At 45.0% G+C, this 19,308-nt stretch overlaps 1 protein-coding gene across 1 annotated transcript in view; it reads left to right on the top strand.

Moving 5' to 3' along the window:
• LOC124805726 (arrestin domain-containing protein 17-like) overlaps nucleotides 1-19,308 on the top strand; it is a 381,347-nt gene that overhangs the window by 226,380 nt on the left and 135,659 nt on the right. Inside the window, exons 4-5 of the mRNA XM_047266296.1 lie at nucleotides 3,359-3,426; nucleotides 3,714-3,806. Coding sequence (XP_047122252.1) covers nucleotides 3,359-3,426; nucleotides 3,714-3,806 — 161 coding nt within the window. The remainder of the gene's footprint in view (nucleotides 1-3,358; nucleotides 3,427-3,713; nucleotides 3,807-19,308) is intronic.

Raw genomic sequence — 19,308 nt, 5'->3', positions numbered from 1 at the left:
ATTTCAGCGCAAAGTAATAGCTTAGTGACCTCCGCCGTCTGTGTGGGTTTGAACCTGCAAGGATGTGGAAGACTCTGTATCGAGCAGATGCTTACCGGCAAAGATAATAAGGGCTTCTGCCAGCATCGAGATATTTTAAAGGTGCCCAAAGCCACTTTTAGTCAACGAAAATATTTGAAGCCCGTCACAACAGCCAGCGGGCCATCGTTACGCAACAATTGTGTAAAGACATGGCTTCTTGCCGAAAAGAACTGCCCCGTTATAGATCGGCGCATTACGCAACGCTTCATGTGGTACTTAATGACTCGGCTGCCGCACACATGGTGGACGTATTGCCAAGATAAAGAGAACAAGAATTACAGAGAAAATACCTTTACTGGCCTTCAAAGTGATTATCATTACCTACAATAGACATCGGCTGTAACACTGTTGGAAACAGTCAGCACACGCTTCCTGTGGAATCGCCCGACGTCTGCGAAGCGTACGCCTTACAGAGCAACTTTACAGCGGGCAAACAAAATAAAGTCTGCCGGCTCCAAATGTAAGGAATAAGCTGGATTATGAAGAACAGTCACATTGCATTGAGCGACAAAGTTGAACAGGCAGACGTTGCGCATATCAAATAAAGTGTGACCACGGTGCTTCGAGCGATTCCACAAGAAGCGTTTGCTGACACTTTCCAATATCTTTACAACCGATTACAGCAGTTTGTTGTAGCTAATGGTGATTACTTTTAAGGCCAGTAAAAAAAAGCACTCAGTCTTCAGACCACAAGTGGCCCACCGGGACCATCCGACCGCCGTGTCATCCTCAGATGAGGATGCGGATAGGAGGGGCGTGTGGTCAGCAAACCGTCCTCCCTGTCGTTAGATGGTTTTCTTTGACCGGAGACTGCTCGGTCGAGTAGCTCCTCAATTGGCATTACGAGGCTGAGTGCACCCCGAAGGCCAGTAAAAATACGAGTATTTTATTTGTAACGCTTGTTTCCTTTCTTTTCTGAGACAATTCACCGAACTTTTCAGACGTGCCTCACACGTCGCGTAAGTTCTGGAGGGCATAAAGACAAGGGGAAGTCTTCTTTCAAGTGGTGTATTCTGGCCAGTTGAGGTGCTCATCCTAAGTTTCAGGCAAGTCCATTACCTTTTCTGTTAGGATATTAGGATACCGTCGAGAAGAATAGGTGGCAGTTATTTATAATAATTTAGTAGTGAAGGAATACAAAAATTATTTTTATCTCTTCTCATTTATATTAATTGCCACGTTTTGCGCTCACATCGACATTAATCTGTTTTCTGAACAGTACCATGACCAGAGATTACACGTCCTGTCACCACTACGATCCGGAATCCAAAAGCCAGTCCACGGAGTGGCGACATGCTAATTCTCCAACAAAGAACAACTTCCAGGAGACAGCTATCTGCAGGTAAAGTTAAGTGTACAGACCCATGGGATAGGTGGGATGTGGTTCTTCTGGATTTCTTAGAGTCTATATCAGCTGATAGTTCAGAACATGGCACAGTGGAAAACCCCAATTTTCAGGCTAAGGCCAGAGAAGAAGAGAAACTTTCACTTGTAACATGCCAACGCCACGGTCGCAATAGTTTTCCGCCCACAGGACGCACTGCCAAATTTAGCATGACTATCCTACCACAGCCACCATACAGACCTGATTTAACGCCATCAGACTTCCACATCTTTGGGCCTATGAAGACTGACTAGGTGACCTACATTTGCAGGACACAGACGGTTTTGTCAAAGCTGTAGTGCAGTATAAGAATTTTTTGCGTCAACGTAGCCTAATTACTATAACTATTCAAATTACCGGTTTCAGCCTAATATAACCATCTTCAAATGTGATGATTAATCCACAGTTTCAAGATGATATATAAACTCTGGCTATCACACATATTTACTGACATATTTCACACTATTTCATGATGTTTGTTATATAGCTAGAATTCATTAAAGAAGCGTAAACAGTGGATTAATTATGCCATCCGAAGACGACAATATTATGCTGAAATGTGAATATTAGTAGTAATTAGACTATCCTGGCAAAATAAATTATTGTTATACGAACATTTATAAGGCTGCATGCTTCCATTAGAAAATACGGCAACCAGTAACACAGTGGCTGGCCTTGTTCAGGTTTCAACGGACGCGGCACGCAGGTTCCTGTTCGTCGTTGGGAAAATTTCGTAACGAATGACGGTGACTACGTGGAAAAACGATAGTATATAGCTTAACTCTCGCTCTGTTTATCTGTGTTATTGTGCTTCGTGAGTCTGTTGTACTTTCCATAAAAATAAATGGGAGGCATTAGTTTTGGGATTATCCTCTTCAATCATAATATGTAGGGTATTCATATTCTGCTTTACTGAAGAGATACTGGTATACTATTGTTGCGAAGAATAACTGTTTACTCTCTTTATTCTGAAATTGATTCCAACAGCTGTATTTGATTCTGTTCATTTATTACGAGTGATTTCGAAGCTTTGATGTCTTCATTATCAGCACATGCCGTGACAATAGCGATTAAGCAGATAAATAAATATTAAAAATTTGTATATGGCTGGAGCAGCAACCGTAGAATGAAACCTTCTTGTAGAAATAGTAAACAGCCAATCAGTTGCGTTTACAAAAACGTCTTCTTAAACAAAACTCATTCAGACTTACTGGATAACATGTTGTGGCACAGGCTTCATTCAAATATAAAACGTCACCTTTATTTGACCGATGCCTTTCGGCTATATTTTAACGTACCTCTGCCTCAACATGTAATCCAGTGAGTCTGAATAAGTTTTGTTTTTGCAATCGTAACGAGGTACTATTAACTTGCTTGGATTGTCTTTGTTTCCTCCTGAAGAAGGCGTTATTATAAACATTGAAAACATGGTAAAGGGTTCTAATAAATCTTCCAATTTGCTACTGATTGTCTGTTTACTAATTCTACAAGGAGATAAACATATTCCCCGTGAGTGGGGAGAAATTTGATTGTAACGACATATGCCTGATTATGAAGACATCAGAGCTTCTAAATCGGCCGGCCGCTGTGGAGGAGCGGTTCTAGGCGCTTCATCCCGGATCCGCAGCGACGGTCGCAGGATCGGATCCTGCCTCGGGCGTGGATGTGTGTGATGTCCTTATGTTAGTTAGGTTTAAGTAGTTCTAAGTCTAGGGGACTGATGACCTCAGATGTTAGGTCCCATAGTGCTTAGAGCCATTTGAACCATTTTTTTCTAAATCAATCGTAGTAAACAAAAAGAAAACATCTTCATATACACCTGTTTGCCATTAATTTGAAAATAAAGAGAATATATAGTTTTTCTACGCAACAGTATGTACGGCATATTTGCAGTTGTGGTACAATACCAGGTGGAGGTACACTAGGGTCGACAACCAGTAATGTGCTTGTCTACATTAGAGGTGAACTCATGATGAGCAAAGCACGGAGGTTTGCGAACACTGTGCGTGCCGCAGTCACCTGGTCGTCAGGGTGTGGCGTCCTTCCAGCAGCCCCGGGGTGGCCGACGTGACGAGCGAGCTGTGCCCGGGCTGCCGCGCCGACGACTGGGTCCAGCCGGCGCCGCCCCCGGCAGCCCCCGGCGCCGCCCCCAGCACCGCCCCCGGGCCGCCGCCGGCGCGGACGCCGCAGCACCGCGCCACCTACCCGAGGCACCGCGTGGCCGCCGCCGGCGCCGCCGCCGCCGCAGCCACCGCCGCCGCAGTCGCCGCCCCCCACAAGTTCCGCTCTAGCGAGAAGTACTTCGAGCACAAGTTCTACGTCTTCGGCCACAAGTACAGCAGTGAGTGCAATCGCAGCCGCCTGAGCTTTCCTGGCCTGCTGCTTATTCTACAGTTGTGCAAAACCGATTCTGAATTAATGATGTGCTTCTTCTACCATCTTCTTCTTGCTGCGAGCTGCGTAATAGTGCGTACTCGCTGCCAGGACTGCAACCAGAGTCTGAAGTACATGATAACTAGCGACATAGGCCTGCTTCGGATGACCAGACAACTTTTCTGGCGTAGCGATAGTAAATTATAGACCGCTACGGTCGCAGGTTCGAATCCTGCCTCGGGCATGGATGTGTGTGATGTCCTTAGTTTAGTTAGGTTTAAGTAGTTCTAAGTTCTATGGGACTGATGACCTGAGAAGTTAAGTCCCATAGTGCTCAGAGCCATTTGAACCAATAAATTATAAAGGGTGTTATAAAAATACTTTTACAAACTTTGGGGACAGATCCCTTAATTAAAAAAAGAAAAAAGTCCAATAAACATGTGCTCTAAAAACTATATTTTTAGATGTATGAGCCCTTGTTCAACAGAAGAGAGGAGTTTCAGTGTAACGAAGACAAAAAGTGTTCGTAGCTCTTAAGGTATGCATTTTAGAGCCCATGTTAACAGACGTTTTTTTTTCTTGTTTTGGTATTTTTGAAACTCCCTGTATACACCACTTTCGTTGTGACTCATCTATCTGTTAGTGATAAGTTGATAACCATATGAAAATCCCTATAGAAATCCCTGAGATTTGCCTTCATATTCATACAGAAAAACGCGAAGGAGGACTTTATAATATGCGTAGATATATAATGCAATAATCTCTACAGTCCGTTTTGAGTCCACGAAACGAATATGTATAACGACACCTCGTCGAACTCAAGAAGACAATTGGGTCGGTCGTCAAAATATCGATCCATAAGCACAGAATTAATCGATCACGCCGAGAAAACATGAAAGCCAGTATGATTGGGGGTGTTGAGGAGAAAAAGAACACAGTTGTAAAAGTAGAAGCTTGCGCTCTTCTCGAGAGAGAAAAAGGGTATCAAAATTTTCTGTTTCAAAATTAGATAACGACATCACTTGCTTAATAAAAAGGCAGACAGCGAGTACTCTTCAGTTCTTGATACTTTTAATAATCCTTAGTATAAAGAGTCTCGTCCACTTTACACTCTACAATACAACTGGCCTATTATACTCATGAAGTAATGAGGGCTATCGACAGGGGATGTCAAATTGATGCCATATTTTTAGATTTCCAGAAGGCTTTCGACACCGTTCCTAACAAGTGTCTTCTAACCAAATTACGTGCCTATGGAATATCGCCTCAGTTGTGAGACTGGATTCGTGATTTCCTGTCAGAAAGTCACAGTTCGTAGTAATGGACGGAAAGTCATCAAGTAAAACAGAAATAATATCCGGCGATCCCCAAGAAAGTGTTATAGGACCTCTATTGTTATTGATCTATATTAACCACATGGGAGACAATCTCAGTGGCAGTCTTAGATTGTTTGCAGATGGTGCTGTCATTTACCGTCTTGTTAAGTCATCAGATGACCAAAACGAATTGCAAAATGATTTAGGTAAGATATCTGAATGGTGCGAAAAGTGGCAGTTGACCCTGAATAAACAAAAGTGTGAAGTCATTCACATGAATACCAAAAGAAATCCGCTAAATTTCGATTACGCGATAAGTCACACAAATATGAAGGCTGTACATTCAACTAAATAGTTAGCCGCTGCAATTACAAATACCCTAAATTGAAACGATCACATATACACTCCTGGAAATTGAAATAAGAACACCGTGAATTCATTGTCCCAGGAAGGGGAAACTTTATTGACACATTCCTGGGGTCAGATACATCACATGATCACACTGACAGAACCACAGGCACATAGACACAGGCACAAAGCATGCACAATGTCGGCACTAGTACAGTGTATATCCACCTTTCGCAGCAATGCAGGCTGCTATTCTCCCATGGAGACGATCGTAGAGATGCTGGATGTAGTCCTGTGGAACGGCTTGCCATGCCATTTCCACCTGGCGCTTCAGTTGGACCAGCGTTCGTGCTGGACGTGCAGACCGCGTGAGACGACGCTTCATCCAGTCCCAAACATGCTCAATGGGGGACAGATCCGGAGATCTTGCTGGCCAGGGTAGTTGACTTACATCTTCTAGAGCACGTTGGGTGGCACGGGATACATGCGGACGTGCATTGTCCTGTTGGAACAGCAAGTTCCGTTGCCGGTCTAGGAATGGTAGAACGATGGGTTCGATGACGGTTTGGATGTACCGTGCACTATTCAGTGTCCCCTCGACGATCACCAGTGGTGTACGGCCAGTGTAGGAGATCGCTCCCCACACCATGATGCCGGGTGTTGGCCTTGTGTGCCTCGGTCGTATGCAGTCCTGATTGTGGCGCTCACCTGCACGGCGCCAAACACGCATACGACCATCATTGGCACCAAGGCAGAAGCGACTCTCATCGCTGAAGACGACACGTCTCCATTCACCCCTCCATTCACGCCTGTCGCGACATCCCTGGAGGCGGGCTGCACGATGTTGGGGCGTGAGCGGAAGACGGCCTAACGGTGTGCGGGACCGTAGCCCAGCTTCATGGAGACGGTTACGAATGGTCCTCGCCGATACCCCAGGAGCAACAGTGTCCCTAATTTGCTGGGAAGTGGCGGTGCGGTCCCCTACGGCACTGCGTAGGATCCTACGGTCTTGGCGTGCATCCGTGCGTCGCTGCGGTCCGGTCCCAGGTCGACGGGCACGTGCACCTTCCGCCGACCACTGGCGACAACATCGATGTACTGTGGAGACCTCACGCCCCACGTGTTGAGCAATTCGGCGGTACGTCCACCCGGCCTCCCGCATGCTCACTATACGCCCTCGCTCAAAGTCCGTCAACTGCACATACGGTTCACGTCCACGCTGTCGCGGCATGCTACCAGTGTTAAAGACTGCGATGGAGTTCCGTATGCCACGGCAAACTGGCTGACACTGACGGCGGCGGTGCACAAATACTGCGCAGCTAGCGCCATTCGACGGCCAACACCGCGGTTCTTGGTGTGTCCGCTGTGCCGTGCGTGTGATCATTGCTTGTACAGCCCTCTCGCAGTGTCCGGAGCAAGTATGGTGGGTCTGACACACCGGTGTCAATGTGTTCTTTTTTCCATTTCCAGGAGTGTATAATTTTGTGAGTAGAGCCAACCAAAGATTTCGATTCATTGGCAGAACACTTATAAAGTGCAACAGTTCTACTAAAGAGACTCCTTACACCACGGTTGTCCGCCCTGTTCTCTAGTATTGCTGTACGGTGTGGGATCCGCATCAGATGAGACTGACGGATGTCATCGGAAAAGTACAATGAAGGGCAGCTCGTTTTGTATTATTGCGGAGTAGGGGAGATAGTGCCCCAAACGTGATACGTGAATTGGAGTGGCTATCATTAAAACAAAAGTCGTTTTTCGTTGCGACGGGATCTTCTCATGAAATTTCAATCACCATTTTTCTCCTCCGATTGCGAAAACAATTTGTTGGCACTCACCTACATAAGGAGAAATGATCATCACGATAAAGTAAGATAAATTAGGGCTCACGCAGAAAACTTCAAGTGCTCGTCTTTCCCGCACGACGTTCGAGAGTGGAACGGTACAGTGACAGCTTGAAGGTGGTTCATTGAACCCTCTGCCAGGCACCTTATTGTGAATAGCAGAGTAATCACGTAGATGTAGATATAGATGTAGATCCGTTGACACTACAGAAAGTGCTCAAAGTGGTTACGGCTCATTCTTACACTCAAAGAATGCCGATATCGTGCGAAAATATCAGGCTGCCCTCCTATCTGATCACCATTGTAAATGGGTGCCTGTGCTGTGTCCAAACCTAGAGATCTGATGGATTCAGCTTACGTGCATGGAGAGAGCATGCTACTGCAGGTTCTTAATAAATCCAGCATTCGATTAGCGTTTGTGTTAGGCACTATCGTACGAGTCTTAGAAAATTTGGTAGTACCTCGTCGTGCGTAAGCCACATCAATCGACTTTCAACAAGGATAGCTTTATCCAATGGCGCGAGAAACTTGTCTCTCATAAAGCAGAGGTAACACACGTCCAATCGCTGGACAAATATAAGGAAACACCAAACACTAGACATTATCATCTGTAATACGCTGCAGGAAAACCATTGTCATTCAAAACAGCTCCCAGTCGTCTCGGAATGGATAAATATAAGTTCTCTATGGTTTTCAAGGAAGTCGTATACCATTCTTCCTGCAAAACAGCTGAAAATTAAGTTAACGACGGTGGAAGTGGATAGCGATCACGCACCGTTCTGTCCAAACTAGCCCATAAGGCTCACTAATATTGCGATCTAGTGACTGCGATGGCAGGGGACGTGTGACAATTTATCTTCGCGCCCACAAAATCTGTCCTGGACGATGCGAGCTGTGTGAACGGCGCCCCTGTCGCCTTGGAACACAGTATCACCATCGGCGAACAAATATTGTACAATGGAATGACATTGGCTGTGGGTGCTGATAGACCCACGGAGTGTTGCTGTCCAGAGCTATCTGTTGGCCAGTTCTTGCACTCGTTTTTGGTTTGAATAAATCCCCATGTCATTTCAGGCGTGCGTGTCCAATTTTACCTCTCTGCTTAGATTTTCCATGAATTGGTGCTTTTTCAAACGTTAACGGACTTTTGGGTCACCCTGAATACCGGGTGATCAAAAAGTCAGTATAAATCTGAAAACTTAATAAACCACGGAATAATGTAGATAGAGAGGTAAAAATTGACACATATGCTTGGAATGAAATGGGGTTTTATTAGAACAAAAAAAAAATGCTAGACGCGTGAAAGACTCTTGCACGCGTCGTTTGGTGATGATCGTGTGCTCAGCCGCCACTTTCGTCATGCTTGGCCTTCCAGGTCCCCAGACCTCAGTCTGTGCGATTATTGGCTTTGGGGTTACCTGAAGTCGCAAGTTTATAGTGATCGACCGACATCTCTAGGGATCTCTAGGGATGCCTCACCATAACTCCGGACATGCTTTACAGTGCTGTTCACAACGTTATTCCTCGACTACAGCTATTGCTGAGGAATGATGGTGGACATATTGAGCATTTCCTGTAAAGAACATCATCTTTGCTTTGTCTTACTTTGTTGTGCTAATTATTGCTTTTCTGATCAGATGAAGCGCCATCTGTCGGACATTTTGTGAACCTTTGTATTTTTTTGGTTCTAATAAAACCCCATGTCATTCCAAGCATGTGTGTCAATTTGTACCTCTCTATCTACATTATTCCGTGATTTATTCAGTTTTCAAATTTATACTGACTTTTTGATCACCCGGTATATTCTGCAAGCCACCATGCGCTGTATGCGGGGAAGTACTTGGTACCATTACTGGTCATTCCCATTACTATTTCACTAGCAAACACAGCGAGGGAAGAACTACTGTCTTTATGCATCCGTAGAAGCCCTAATTTCTCATATCTTATCTTCACGGTCATTTCGCGAGAAGTAGGACGTTAGTGGGATTAGATTCTTCTGCGATCACCTGCAAATCCCCTCTCTAAATTTCCAAAATACGCGCTTGTTGATCGAACCTGACAGTCAAAGTTGGCACGCTTCTGCGGTGCTTTAAAGTCCTCGGTTAATACGACCCGACCTTGTGTGGATCCCAAACACTCGATCTGTACTCAAGAATTTGTCGCAGTAGTATTTTGCATGTGATCTACCTTGTAGATGAGCTACATGTTCCTAAGATTCTCTCAATAAACCGGTTTACCATTCGTTTCGCCAACTACTGAACTTGCATGCTCGTTCCTTTCATATCATTTTGCAATATTACACCTACATATTTAAACATCGTGACTATGTCAAGCAATACATCATCAGTACTGTATTCAAATACTATAGTAGTGTTTTTCCTACTCATCTAAATTAAGATTTTTCTATATTTGCAGCAAGCACCCATTCACAATACAAATAGAAATACTGTCTAAATCATCCTGTGTCCTTCAGTCACTCAACGACGACACTTTCCCCATATACATTGCTGGCCATTAAAATTGCAACACCACGAAGATGACGGGCTACAGACGCGAAATTTAACCGACAGGAAGAAGATGCTGTGATATGCAAATGATTAGCTTTTCAGAGCATTCAGAGCATTCACACAAGGTTGGCGCCGGTGGCGATACCTCCAACGTGCTGACATGAGGAAAGTTTCCAACCGATTTCTCATACACAAACAGCAGTTGACCGGCGTTGCCTCGTGAAACGTTGTTGTGATGCCTCGTGTAAGGAGGAGAAATGCGTACCATCACGTTTCCGACTTTGATAAAGGTCGAATTGTAGCCTATCGCGATTGCGGTTTATCGTATCACGACATTGTTGCTCGCGTTGGTCGAGATCCAATGACTGTTAGCAGAGTATAGAATCGGTGGGTTTAGCAGGGTAATACGGAACGCCTTTCTGGATCCCAACGGCCTTGTATCACTTGCAGTCGAGATGACAGGCATCTTATCCGCATGACTGTAACGGATCGTGCAGCCACGTCTCGATCCTTGAGTCAACAGATGGGGACGTGTGCAAGACAACAACCATCTGCACGAACAGTTCGACGACGTTTGCAGCAGCATGGACTATCAGCTCGAAGACTGTGGCTGCGGTTAGCCTTGACGCTGCATCACAGACAGGAGCGCCTGCGATGGTGTACTCAACGACGAATCTGGATGCACGAATGGCAAAACGTCATTTTTTCGGAAGAATCCAGGTTCTGTTTACAGCATCGTGATGGGCACATCCATATTTGGCGACATCGCGGTGAACGCACATTGGAAGCGTGTATTCGTCATCGCCATACTGGCGTATCACCCTTCGTGATGGTATGGGGTGCCATTGGTTACACGTCTCGGTCACCTCTTGTTCGCGTTGACGGCAATTTGAACAGTGGACGTTATATTTCAGATGCGTTACGACCGTGGCTCTACCCTTCATTCGATCCCTGCGAAACCCTACATTTGAGCAGGATAATGCACGACCGCATGTTGCAGGTCCTGTACGGGCCTTTCTGGATACAGAAAATGTTCGACTGCCGCCCCATCCAGCATGTTCTCCAGATCTCTCACCAATTGAAAAGGTCGGGTCAATGGTGGCCGAGCAACTGGCTCGTCACAATACACCAGTCACTACTCTTGATGAACTGTGGCATCGTGTTGAAGCTGCATGGGCAGCTGCACCTGTACACGCCATCCAAGCTCTGTTTGACTCAATGCCCAGACGTATCAATGCCGTTATTGGGCCAGAGGTAGTTGTTCTGGGTACCGATTTCTCAGGATCTATGCACCCAAATTGCGAGAAGTAATCGCATGGCAGTTCTAGTATAATATATTTGTCCAATGAATACCCGTTTATCATCTGCATTTCTTCTCGGTGTAGCAATTTTAATGGCCAGTAGGTTACTACAGCGTCATCAGCAAGCACACGATGATTTCCGCTCACGCTGTCGGCCAATTTATAGAGAACGAGAGCGGTCCTATCACACTCTCCTGGTGCACTGCTGGCAATACTCTAGTCCCTGAAGAACACTTTTGTGCGCAAGTGTGTCATATAGCGGAGAACATACGACCGAGAACGATCATCCCGAAGCATGTGGGCGTATACAAGACAAACAGTGGTTGTACACTCCTGCTTCGAACAGATGGCACTGCTGCGTAATAGTGACAGCAGTGCAAAAGCAGTTTCCCACCTGTGCTACGTACGCACTGTGTCGCCTTACAGAAACGCACCTGCAGCCATCAGCTGCGGGCCCGCGGCTCCTTACGGACTCCGCTTAATTAGGCGGTCTGATTCCTACACTGCGGTTCGCGTGGCGCCACGACGCGCTGGTTTCGCGTGACCCGTGCCGAATGAATGTAATTGGGCCGATGCTCGCCGCCGGCAATCTCGGTCGCAGGCGTTCTCCGGGGCATCGATCCCGCGACTCTTGTCGAGTCTCAGCCGTGCCAGCTGTAGAGCACAGTGGCTAACTGGTCAGCCCATCACCCGCTTCCTTGCACGATACCAACATCCACAGGGCCGCGAGAGATTTTGCGACAGTTAGTTTTCGTAACATTTCATTTACTATTCCAGATCTTTAACAATGTTTAGTTTCATTATTGATTTCTCACTTTTGCATCGACCATGGAATCTCGTCCATGCTATTGTTACATCTTAAAGTGCTACAACCCGTGTACTAGCGTAAGTGTAGTTTTGTGTTACACTGATTTTGCATTCGACGTTCAAAATTAATTAGACTTGCTACTTAGGCATCATAACAACACTATGTTACCGAAGTACTTTTGTTTCAGGTTCGTCTAAAATGTTTTTACATCGAATAGTGGCACAAATCATTCGATCTCTAGTCCAATTAAATTGCAATTAAATATTTTCGTAATGTCTGTGCAGCTGATTACCTGTTCCTATCAGACACAGGCAGAATTGTTGAATCGCGACTTGCATTGACCTCTGAACAGAGATTAATGATTCTCAGACACGTTAAAACTCTTATTTATGACTTGTTCTCACTATTATCAAATTTTGGGCGATTAATTGCCGTACCTTTGACTGATAGGTAACTGAATTCTCTTTTCTTTGAGAACTTATCAAGCAATATAGCGGGGAACGACTGTCCGTTCGGACAAAATGCGATCTAGCGGCCCGAAAAACTACGTATCACTCCCAGAATATCCATTTGCTTACGCCAAGTATCCGCCGCGATAATGCAATAAATAAAAATCCCTGTTAACGTTTTGTAGTTTTTTTTTAACAAACAATTACTTCAACGAAATACATTAGCTTGCAAAAAAATGGCTTACATAACATACTTTGTCATACACTGAAGAGCCAAAGAAACAACATTACAGAGCCCCCACCAGCTTGAACAGTCCCCTGCTGACATGGAAGGTCGACGGATTCATGAGGTTGCCTCCATACCCGTACACGTCCATCCTCTCAATACAATTTGAAACGAGACTTGTCGGACCAGACAATAGGTTTCCAGTCATCAACAGTCCAGGCCAGGCGTAAAGCCTTGTGTTATGCAGTCATCAAGGGTACACGAGTGGGCTGTCGGTTCCGAAAGCCCATATCGATGATGTTTCGTTGAATGGTTCGGACGCTGACACTTCTTGATGGCCCAGCTTTGAAATCTTCAGCAATTTACGGAAGGGTTGCACTTCTGTCACCAATTGAACGATTCTCTTCAGTCGTCATTGGTCGCGTTCATGCACAATCGTCTTCCGGCAGCAGCGATGTCGGATATTTGATGTTTTATCAGATTCCTGATATTCACAGTACACTCGTGAAATGGTCGTACGGAAAAATCCCCACTTCATTGCTACCTCGAAGATGCTGTGTCCCATCGCTCGTGCGCCGACTATAACACCATGTTCAAACTCCCTTAATTCTTGATAACCTGCCGATGCAGCAGCAGTAAACAATCTAACAACTGCACCAGACACTTGTCTTGTATAGGAGTTGCCGACCTCAGCGCCATGTCCTGCGTGTTTACACATCTTTGTATTTGAATACGCCTGCCTATAACAGTTTCTTTGGCATTTCAGTTTAAGTTAGTGTGGTTGACGGCTCTTTACTGTTGGTTATGCTACTGTCGGTAAACAACCATCATCCATTCCTCACACAGTTTATTTCTGTGGTGAATTTTACAAGCGTAGTACCTCACCATGTTGTGGTCTTCAGTCCTGAGACTGGTTTGATGCAGCTCTCCATGCTACTCTATCCTGTGCAAGCTTCTTCATCTCCCAGTACCTACTGCAACCTACATCCTTCTGAATCTGCTTAGTGTATTCATCTCTTGGTCTCCCTCTACGATTTTTACCCTCCACTCTGCCCTCCAATGCTAAATTTGTGATCCCTTGATGCCTTAAAACGTGTCCTACCAACCGATCCCTTCTTCTAGTCAAGTTGTGCCACAAACTTCTCTTCTCCCCAACCCTACTCAATACCTCCTCATTAGTAATGTGATCTACCCACCTTCAGCATTCTTCTGTAGCACCACATTTCGAAAGCTTCTATTCTCTTCTTGTCCAAACTAGTTATCGTCCATGTTTCACTTCCATTCATGGCTACACTCCATACAAATACTTTCAGAAACGACTTCCTGACAGACGACTTCCTGACGCTTAAATCTATACTCGATGTTAACAAATTTCTCTCCTTCAGAAACGATTTCCTTGCCATTGCCAGTCTACATTTTATATCCTCTCTACTTCGACCATCATCAGTTATTTTACTCCCTAAATAGCAAAACTCCTTTACTACTTTAAGTGCCTCATTTCCTAATCTAATTCCCTCAGAATCACCCGATTTAATTTGACTACATTCCATTATCCTCGTTTTGCTTTTGTTGATGTTCATCTTATATCCTCCTTTCAAGACACTGTCCATTCCGTTCAACTGCTCTTCCAAGTCCTTTGCTGTCTCTGATAGAATTACAACGTCATCGGCGAACCTCAAAGTTTTTATTTCTTCTCCATGGATTTTAATACCTATTACGAACTTTTCTTTTGTTTCCTTTACTGCTTGCTCAATATACAGATTGAATAACATCGGGGAGAGGCTACAACCCTGTCTCACTCCCTTCCCAACCACTGCTTCCCTTTCATGCCCCTCGACTCTGCCATCTGGTTTCTGTACAAATTGTAAATAGCCTTTCGCTCCCTGTATTTTACCCCTGCCACCTTCAGAATTTGAAAGAGAGTATTCCAGTCAACATTGTCAAAAGATTTCTCTAAGTCTACAAATGCTAGAAACGTAGGTTTGCCTTTTCTTAATCTTTCTTGTAAGATAAGTCGTAAGGTTAGTATTGCCTCACGTGTTCCAATATTTCTACGGAATCCAAACTGATCTTCCCCGAGGTCCGCTTCTACCAGTTTTTCCATTCGTCTGTAAAGAATTCGCGTTAGTATTTTGCAGCTGTGACTTATTAAACTGATAGTTCGGTAATTTTCACATCTGTCAACACCTGCTTTCTTTGGGATTTGAATTATTATATTCTTCTTGAAGTCTGAGGGTATTTCACCTGTCTCAAACATCTTGCTCACCAGATGGTAGAGTTTTGTCATGACTGGATCTCCCAAGGCCATCAGTAGTTCTAATGGAATGTTGTCTACTCCTGGGGCCTTGTTTCGACTCAGGTCTTTCAGTGCTCTGTCAAACTCTTCACGCAGTATCTTATTTCCCATTTCGTCTTCATCTACATCCTCTTCCATTTCCATAATATTGTCCTCAAGTACATCGCCCTTGTATAAACCCTCTATATACTCCTTCCACCTTTCTGCCTTCCCTTCTTTGCTTAGAACTGGGTTGCCATCTGAGCTCTTGATATTCATACAAGTGGTTCTCTTTTCTCCAAAGGTCTCTTTAATTTTCCTGTTGGCAGTATCTATCTTACCCCTAGTGAGACAAGCCTCTACATCCTTAAATTTGTCCTCTAGCCATCCCTGCTTAGCCATTTTGCACTTCCTGTCGATCTCATTTTTGAGACGTTTGTATTCCTTTTTGCCTGCTTCATTCACTGCATTTTATATTTTCTCCTTTCATCAATTAAATTCAATATTCCTTCTGTTACCCAAGGATTTCTACTAGCCCTCGTCTTTTTACCTACTTGATCCTCTGCTGCCTTCACTACTTCATCACTTAGAGCTACCCATCCTTCTTCTACTGTATTTCTTCCCCCCATTCCTGTCAATTGTTCCCTTATGCTCTCCCTGAAACTCTCTACAACCTCTGGTTCTTTCAGTTTATCCAGGTCCCATCTCCTTAAATTACCACCTTTTTGCAGCTTCTTCAGTTTCAATCTGCAGTTCATAACCAATAGATTGTGGTCAGAATCAACATCTGCCCCTGGAAATGTCTTACAATTTGAAACCTGGTTCCTAAATCTCTGTCTTACCATTGTATAATCTATCTGATACCTTTTAGTATCTCCAGGATTCTTCCAGGTATACAACTTTCTTTTATGATTCTTGAACCAAGTGTTAGCTATGATTAAGTAATGCTCTGTGCAAAATTCTGCCAAACGGCTTCCTCTTTCATTTCTGCCCCCCCAATCCATATTCACCTACTATGTTTCCTTCCCCCCCTTTTCCTACTGACGAATTCCAGTCACCCATGACTATTAAAATTTCGTCTCCCTTCACTACCTGAATAATTTCTTTTATCTCGTCATACATTTCATCTATTTCTTCATCATCTGCAGAGCTAGTTGGCATATAAACTTGTACTACTGTAGTAGGCATGGGCTTTGTGTCTATCTTGGCCACAATAATGCGTTCACTATGCTGTTTGTAGTAGCTAACCCGCACTCCTATTTTTTTATTCATTATTAAACCTACTCCTGCATTACCCCTATTTGATTTTGTATTTATAACCCTGTAATCACCTGACCAAAAGTCTTGTTCCTCCTGCCACCGAACTTCACTAATTCCCACTATATCTAACTTTAACCTATCCATTTCCCTTTTTAAATTTTCTAACCTACCTGTCCGATTAAGGGATCTGACATTCCACGCTCCGATCCGTAGAACGCCAGTTTTCTTTCTCCTGATAACGACGTCCTCTTGAGTAGTCCCCGCCCGGAGATCCGAATGGGGGACTATTTTACCTCCGGAATATTTTACCCAAGAGGACTCCATCATCATTTAATCATACAGTAAAGCTGCATGTCCTCGGGAAAAATTACGGCTGTAGTTTCCCCTTGCTTTCAGCCGTTCGCAGTACCAGCACAGCAAGGCTGTTTTGGTTAATGTTACAAGGCCAGATCAGTCAATCATCCAGACTGTTGCCCCTGCAACTACTGAAAAGGCTGCTGCCCCTCTTCAGGAACCACATGTTTGTCTGGCCTCTCAACAGATACCCCTACATTGTGGATGCACCTACGGTACGGCCATCTGTATCGCTGAGGCACGCAAGCCTCCCCACCAACGGCAAGGTGCACCATATTTTTTTTTTTTTCGGAGCCACTGCGGAAGTGCCCACCATAGCGTTAGGAATCGATAGTATGAACACCATGCTCCCTCTGCCTACAGCTGTCACTGTCGGATAATGAGCTGACTATCCCCTGCTTGACTCTTATATCTTAGGAGAACAGCGATTCCGGTGGTTGACGGCTCTATCCATCCTTCTGAGGATGAGTGATGGTGAAGAACTTAAAAGACAATCATTACCAAGTATTAAATTGATCAGCCAGAACATTATGACCACTTACCCAATAGCTGGTATGTCCCGCTTTGGCATGGATAACAGCAGCATCGCATAGGCATGGAAGCACTGAGGTAGGTCGCTGGAGGGAGTTGGCACCACATCTGCACACACAAATCACCTAATTCCCTTAAATTCCGGGGAGCGTGCAATGGGCTCTAGCACCATGTTCCATCACATTCCAACTTGTTTGAGCGGGTTGAGGTGTGGCGAATTAGGAAGCCAGCAGATCAATTGGAACTAGCCAGTGTGTTCCTCGAACCACTATACCAGACTCCCGGCCTTTTGACATGGCGCAGTATCTTGTTGGAAAATCCCACTACCGTCGGGAAACGTGATCGACATGAAAGGGTGTAAGCAGTCTGCAACCAGTGTACGATACTCCTAGGCTGTCATGGAGCCTTGCACGAGCTCCACTGGACACTTGGATGCCCACGAGAATGTTAACCAGGCCATAACGGAGATGCTGAGAGCTTTTCTCCATCCCGCAGTACGGATACGTGCCCTCGCTTTGGGACGATGAAGAACGTATCAAGATTCATCAGACCCTGTAACGCTCTGTCACTGCGCCAACATCCAGTGGCGATGATCACTTCGCCATTTCAGTCGTAGTTGACGATGTTGTGGTGTTAACATTGGCATCTGCTCGAGTTGTCGGCTGCAGAGGGCCATTGTTAGAGTGTTCGGTCCACTGCGTGTTCACACTTTTACTCCGTCCAGCATTAAAGTCTGATTTTAGCTCCACCATAGTTCGCCGACTGTCCAGCCTACTATGTCCGACATTTGTAACGAAGGGTGGCCACCAAACTTCACGATGTCTGGACGTGGTTTTACCTTGGTTTTTCCATGTATTTAAGATACTCACCATATCACTCCTCGAACACCCGACAAGTCATGCAGTTTCCGAAATGCTCGTGCCAAGCTTCCGGATCATCACATTCAATCGTCGGTCGGGGTCAGATAGATCGCGCGCCTTCCCTATTGGCCGTGCGGGATTAGCCGAGCGGTCTAAGGCGCTACAGTCATGAACTGTGCGGCTGGTCCCGGCGGAGGTTCGAGTTCTCCCTCGGGCATGGGTGTGTGTGTTTGTCCTTAGGATAATTTAGGTTAAGTAGTGTGTAAGTTTAGGGACTGATGACCTTAGCTGTTAAGTCCCATAAGATTTCACACACATTTGAACCTTCCCCATTCTACACACGGACAGCACGCTTGCTGATACTACATGCAACGTGCGTGTCTGACTAGCGATCATTCCCCGCCAAATGACGCTGCTATCGCCTGGACGGGTTTATGTAGATAATAGGTCGGTGGTCATAATGTCCTGGCTGATCAGGTAGTATCTTTAACATAGACTATTCTCAGTTGCAACATACTTCACTAATGAAATTTCCTGGCCGATTAAAACTGTGTGCCGGACCGAGACTCGAACTCGGGACCTTTCCCTTTCGCGGGCAAGTGCTCCATCAACTGAGCTACCCAAGCACGACTCACACCCTGTCCACACAGCTTTACTTATGCCAGTACCTCGTCTCCTACCTTCCAAACATTACAGAAGCTCTCTTGTTAAATAGCCAGCACGGTAGCTCAGCGTGTTCGGTCAGAGGGTTAGCAGCCCTCTGTAATAAAAAAACTGAGTTAATCGATCAACAATGAGCTTAAAACGGATGTCTTACGATGTCTGCCCCGAGCAGAAGCAACGAACGAAAGCGAACAAAATGAGATATAAAAAAAAAAAAGTTGGTAGAGTACTTGCCCGCGAAAGGCAAAGGTCCAGAGTTCGAGTCTCGGTCCGGCACACAGTTTTAATCTGCCGGGAATTTTCATGTCAGCGCACACTCCGCTGCAGAGTGAAAATCTCATTCTACTTCAGTTATGATATACTCCTGTTCCATCAGGACAGTCTTTTAGTTTCTTTCTTTTCTATGTATTTCTGCATATGGGTTTATTTTTCTTTCTGTTTTCTTCTTCTTCCTTTTTTTCTTCTTCTTCTTCTTCCTCTTCCTTGTCTGTTCCTATTTCTCAACAAGTTCGGCATTGTTATATGGGTTTTGGCAATTTTACCGACGACTGGTGGCCGGATGCCCCCTCCCTTACGTCACCAATTATATCATTTTGCGGCAAAAATGTGTGTCGTTTTATGTCTCGGTATAATACACGTTGGCCCTCAACGAGCCCATGACTTAAGCCCCGCATTATAATACTCCAAGAATTAACGAAAAGAAATTCCTTCTGAAACCAAGATCGCTAAAT

The sequence above is a fragment of the Schistocerca piceifrons genome, chromosome 7 (assembly GCF_021461385.2).
Source record: "Schistocerca piceifrons isolate TAMUIC-IGC-003096 chromosome 7, iqSchPice1.1, whole genome shotgun sequence".
Taxonomy (NCBI): Eukaryota; Metazoa; Arthropoda; class Insecta; order Orthoptera; family Acrididae; genus Schistocerca; species Schistocerca piceifrons.
Note: the sequence above shows the minus strand (reverse complement) of the source record. Positions and strands in the feature narration are given on the sequence as shown.